Source organism: Aplysia californica, unplaced genomic scaffold (assembly GCF_000002075.1).
Source record: "Aplysia californica isolate F4 #8 unplaced genomic scaffold, AplCal3.0 scaffold00103, whole genome shotgun sequence".
NCBI lineage: Eukaryota > Metazoa > Mollusca > Gastropoda > Aplysiida > Aplysiidae > Aplysia > Aplysia californica.
This window is the reverse complement of record NW_004797373.1, coordinates 111771-117828: the sequence shown is the minus strand read 5'-3', so window position 1 is coordinate 117828 and position 6058 is coordinate 111771. Positions and strand designations below refer to the sequence as shown.

Below are 6058 nucleotides of genomic sequence, written 5' to 3'. Positions count from 1 at the left end.
GTTTTAGACAGGCTGCCAACAGAGCAGTCGAACCGACAGTAAAAAATAACTCATATCATCTGTGTGGTCTTTTTCAGGAAAAAATAAAGAAACATAAGAAGTTGGTGGGGGAATCAGCGGGGGGAAAAAAAATTACACAGAAAAAAAATGAATAACAGTTGAATTCATAGAGACCTACATAACAAAGTTTAGATAAAAGATCTGTATAGATATATGTGGCCATTCTAACAAGTAAAAAAAAAAATGAATCGAAGATATGTAGCATCACTCTAACATAAAAGAAAAAGTTTTAAAGTGTCACTTTTAAAGCGACACAAATACAGGTACTACAAGTGACAGTGTACATTAGCTGACAGATGCATAGCTGCCAACTTTTCAAAACCAAAATACATCCTTCAAACACATGACAAATCCAGATGGTGGACACTGAACAAGTAGCCCCGCCCCCTCCTCCAGACCCTTCTTAAACACTTATGTGCATACAATAAATTCAAGCTTTTCAAAGCAGACCTGCAACAACAATGTTGAAAATACTTAGTAAAGATCTCTCTAGCTGACTTATGGGCTTTGTTCTCATTACTATTTTCAAATACCGTTTCGAAAGTTCATGACTTTTCTTCAGCATCAGCAAGTCCGCGAAGAGCATGGGCGTAAATATCTTGGAGGTCCCGTGTGCAAGTTGCGCACATTAAAGATCCCTTGGTGGTCCTAAAATCGATCAGAAAAAGCTTCGGCCACCACCAAAGTAAAATTCAAAATTCCTACCAAACTGAAAATGTTTAATGTGTCCCGCATGCTCATATGACTATGACCTTAACCAGTTGCAAGCGCCACAAAACATTTATCAAAACAAAAACAAAAAGCAGAAAGCCTCCTAGATAACCTAAATTGTGTCAATGGGAGCATGAAAGATTCAGAACAATTGCAACATAATAATGATATAATAATAAATAGCAATTGTATAGCATATATCCCTGCTCAAAAGCAAGCTTAATGTGCTTTACAATGTACATGCATTACCCCAACAGACCCTAGAACACTGAGAAACAGTCTCTACTTCCCAGGAAGCATAAAGTGCAAACTGCCAAATAAATGCTCAGGCACTAACAAACTGACAAAAATGTTTGCTGTCAACAGTCTGGTACCCATTCCCACCTGAAAGAAGTAAGTTAATAACTCTCTTGTAACACCTCTAATCTTCGGCACTTATATGACCTTATTGTGTTGCAAGTGCCGTAAAACACTTACTAAAACTAAAGACTTACCACAGAACACTTGTACATGACCACACCGTCCTCCACACCACGTTTGAGCAGGGCTGTCACTTGCTGAATCTGGAAAACAATGTGACACGATTCAGGCAAAGATATTGAAGTCTTTCAGAAACGGTTTGTTTGTTATAAAACATGAAATGTAAGACGCACATCTATACAAAATCCATATTTGGTTTTAGATTTTAGAAAGGTTTTCAGTACTTGTCATGCCAAAAGGTAATGTAATCGCCAAAGCTTAGAGGTGTTACTACTAAAGAGTAACATACAAAAGAGAGGAGAGATAAATGGGTTTTTTTAAGTTGTAGTAGGAGCTTTACAGCACTTGTAACATTTCAGTGAAATCAAGTGCTCATCAATTTTTGGGCATAAATGGAATTATTGGTATCATCTGAAAGCATATCCATTTACCTTGCTTTCAATGAAAAAAATATCCATCTATCTAGAATAGAAGTCGAGATATTTGCGATGGAAGGAGGTGGGGGGGTCACTTGGTTCAGAGGTAAAATTAGTGGAAAAAAATTACCACCAGTTTGGTAACTAATTATAATAGCTTGAAAGTCCTTGAAAACTGAGAATGTACATATTATTTTGTGCTTTTATTCAAAAATTTTCAGTTATTGTTATTGATCAAGAACATTTTTCAGTAAAATCCACACATATCATAAATGTGTATTTTAATTGGACATTTGAGGCAAAGAACAAAAATTCAATTAAAATTTCCAAACCAACAGAAAAATGACTGTTTTTCTATTTCAGTACTTTGTCGAGCACTAATTCAATAAAAATTTCAAAACCGACAGAAAAATGACTGTTTCTTCGATTCAGTATTTTGTCCAGCACCTGAATTCACCACGAAGCCTCATATATAGGCCTATTAATCCAAAATAATTTTCCATCACCATACCCTGCTTGGAAGCTTCTCAAGTCTAGAGATGTACTTGTCAAAATCCTCCTCCGACAGAAACTTCATGTAGGAGATGGTCAAATTACTTTCCTTGTGAATTCCTTCTAGGTAGTTGATGGGACATAAATGGCTAAAAAAAAAGAAGAAAAAGACAGAAAAATTACAGGGTTTAGATGGTGTCACAGAGATGGGTATTATTGCAGAATGGTTGGGTAGAGTCTGAAAATGAAAGGAAAGAAAAATGACACAATGTATAAAGATTGGTGATAGTGTGATATGTACTTAGATCATGGATGAGAATGGAAAAACTAACACAGCAGGGCATAAACTACGATACAGGATACAAACTTCAGACTTCCAGGCATAATATGAACCCTTCCCTCCCCCCCCCCTTCCACAATCATTTGTCTCTCTGCCCTCCAACAAAAAAAAAGCATTAACAATCACCTCATGACAATATCTATAAGAATTCAACAGTAACATGGATCAAATTGAGTAAACTTATCCAAAATCGTCGATATCAAGTCTTATGGGTAAATGTGCTTAAAAGGCTGCTCCACATTGCTCAAGTGTTTTTCTACTTATTTTTAAAAAATTATTTTACCATGAATATATTTTCTAAAAACTACATTTTTAAATTGTTTCTCTACTTACCTGTCATTACTTCCCTGTGACACATGTATTTATACATTAAAACACATATTTGTGTCCTTTCGTGTACCATTGTGCATGACTGCTGAGCACAAAGAGCATTATTAATTGGAAAGGAATTTCATATTTTAAAATGTTGTGTATTATTATTAACAAATTATTATTACAATTATTTTCATCATTATCAAACCTCAACAAATTTTAATAGGACTGAAATAAGAGTGGAGGTTCCCATATAAGCTGAACTAAAGAGAAAAGAAAAAAAAGAAAAGAAGTCACACCTCTTGAACTGTGAGCCTGTGGTGTAAAGGTCAAGGACATCGCACAGCAGAGTGTGGCTCAGGGCAACTTCAGGGCTGCATTCTGTGACATTCAGGGCCTTGGCTTTCTTCACAAACTCTTGTACACAGTTCTAGACAGAGAAACAATGGGCAGAAATGTAGAGAATATAGATAGACATCATAGAACTTATAGAAATATACAAACAAACTTAATCACCTTAGAAAATGAAGCTGGACAGAATCTACAACTGGTAGTGTTACCTTCTACTTTTTTTTACTCAAAATAACTCACATTTGATAGTCAGCATTTTTATCGAAACTCAGAGTGCAAAATTTAAATATTTCAGGAGAGAGAACAACTGATTCATTCTTTTTAAAATTGTACCCAAACGATGCATTTTTCATGCTTTTTTTTTTTTTCAAAGTTTAGAGTTTCAATGTCAACATGGACCTCCAAGATATTTACGCCCATTGAGCTCATGCAACTACTATTGCAGATTAAGAAACTGCAATAAACAATTTTCAAAACTTTGAACAGCTAGCCCACAATATTCCTTTCCAGTAATTGGATACTGCTTCTTGGACCTTTCTGCAAAAACACTCTGTTGCCATTCTACTTGCTTTAAGTTGTTTGAGTTCCAAGCCAGATTTCTATGTACATGTCGTATTCCCATTTTCTGTTAAGTCTCCCATTCCTCTCTTGCAATGCCCTTTAAGTTGCTTTCCAGATGTTTCTTGAGTAAACCATGACCTTTGATATGCCCAAAGTAGTTTAGTTTAATTTCATTATGGTTTTCTTCTTAAGTCATCATTCTTTATTTTCTGTCTCCACAATAATTTAAATAGATTCTTTTCACACAAGAGATAAAACTGAGAGGGTAGATAAAAGTTTTAACTTACATCTCGTCGTGTGTATGCTTCTTCGCTGATGTCGTCCCATTGGTCATCGTACTGGTGAAAGCCGCTGAAAGAGGCAAGTTCAGGACTTTCCTTCAGTCGCCACTGCCAGAACTCTTCGCACAGAGACAGCACAGCTTTATCCGCCTCTGACATTTTGGTCTTCAACTTTTCCTCCTGGACTGACAGTGACAAAAATGGTGATTATGACATGAAATGAAGCACACAAAAGGGTGAACGATTATTTTCTGGGGGGGTTTTCTATTTTTTTTAAATATGGTGAAATCCAGAGTCAGTTTGTTAGAGAACTTTTATGTCTTCTCCTGGCTCATGAAAAATGTAATAGCATTTAACATTTTGCAGTCACTTGGCGCAATCAGTGAAAATTATCCGTTCCGGTCACCTGGTGTACTTTTGCGCCACGCCTGAAGGAGAAGTCCGTTGCAGTCCCTCTCCTCGCAGGGTGACCAGATTGGGTATTTTATACAGATGGATGTGTGACTGAAAAGTGTTCAAAGAAACAGAGATGCTTTTTGCTGCACACCAGATTGGAAGTTTATTCTGAAAGGCCATTCCATGAAAAGTGAAACTGCAGTGACACACATGTAGCAGGCCGATGACGACCTGCTAAAATTAAATTTTTTTAACTGCGATGGAGCCACTTTTGGGTTTTTGGGTATTTTTTTTTTTGGTAGCGGAAGATTATCTCTAACACCCCCCCAGGACTCAACCATTGCTTTTTTTTAATCAGCAGGTTATTTTAGTATGTGCGTCACTGCAGTTTCATTTTTCCTGAAATGGCCCTTAAGGTTATTTTACCTCAGCAATATTTAATAAGCTCTCTATATAAACTAGATCTGGACAATTCAGAAAGTACAGAGAGGTAAGACAACACCCCCACCCCCCCAACAGTCAAGAGTTTCATACAAGAGGCACTTAGGAGGAAATAATTTGCCCAACCCTAGGCAGGCAGCTCTACAGGAGTCTGGAAGACCTGCAGTTAACAGCAGCCTTCCCACTAGATAGAGACTGGGATGTCCATTTAGAGATGAACGTTAAGAAGAAGACATAGCATTATAAGTGGAACCCTGTAAAAGTCAAGCAAAGTATTGTTGTATATTTTGGGACAACCATGGAAAATGCAAGTTACAAACGACTGTACTGTAACAGTAAAGCCCCTTTCCCAGTAACTGGAGTCGACATTTTATTGTAAGAAGAGTGAAAAGAACACAGCAAAGGAATTTTAAGAGTCTGGAATACAATGAAACATTTTTTTACTGCTGTTGTTCTCATGTTACTGGTCACAGCGTTAGACTTGATGCATCTACATTTCACTGGACCCTCTACTGGAAACTTTTTGGAAGGAGGAAAGATGGCTGTGATCCATGAGGAGCGTCAGACAAGTACCCACTCACCAATCTTGTTGAACAAAATGCCTTCGGAGATTTTATTGACTTCCAGAGGAACAAACACAGGAATGCATCACCTCATCACCAGTCCACCCAACCCAAACAGTTTGGCTCCACAACAGAGTGCCGAGGTGATGAGCACTGCGAGGAAGTCATCAAAGCTAAGTAGACCAGCATCCAGGCAAAGGGAAAATGAAGTAGTGAAAGCAGGAATTAGAAGGCAAATGATGGAAAATGCTGCTACTCAACAAGCTTTGAGATTAAATCTGGCCAGTCTCGCAAGCTGTTGGTCGAGGATGTAATATGCCATGGGGGTCCCTGCTCATCTGCACCAGATGTAAAAGCAGAAACGGTCTTTGTCTTTTGTACAGGGAGGTGTTGACTTGGACAAGCAAGCATGCGTTTGATTGTACAAAAAAAAAAGCTTTGACTTCAAAGAGATGACCGAGAGGAAATTCATAACGCCCTTAGAATGTAATGTTTTTTGAGAAGAAAAGAAGGTATTTTTTTACTTTCCCTCCCGTCTCATACCCAGCTACCAGTTGTCTGTTTTCTACTAAATATTGATGCGCTGAACACGAAATCAACTTCATTTCCGTCGCAAATTAATGGTTTTTGAAATATTTGATTGTTTTTAACCGC

At 37.5% G+C, this 6058-nt stretch overlaps 1 protein-coding gene across 1 annotated transcript in view; it reads right to left on the bottom strand.

The window, feature by feature from the left end:
- Window positions 1-5568, bottom strand: part of LOC101864606 — a gene marked incomplete in the record, with an annotated part of 17750 nt that extends 12182 nt beyond the window's left edge. The window contains 5 exon segments of the mRNA XM_035968983.1: window positions 1266-1334; window positions 2179-2308; window positions 3111-3241; window positions 4011-4189; window positions 5423-5568. Coding sequence (XP_035824876.1) covers window positions 1266-1334; window positions 2179-2308; window positions 3111-3241; window positions 4011-4163 — 483 coding nt within the window.
- Window positions 5569-6058: the final 490 nt, after the last annotated feature.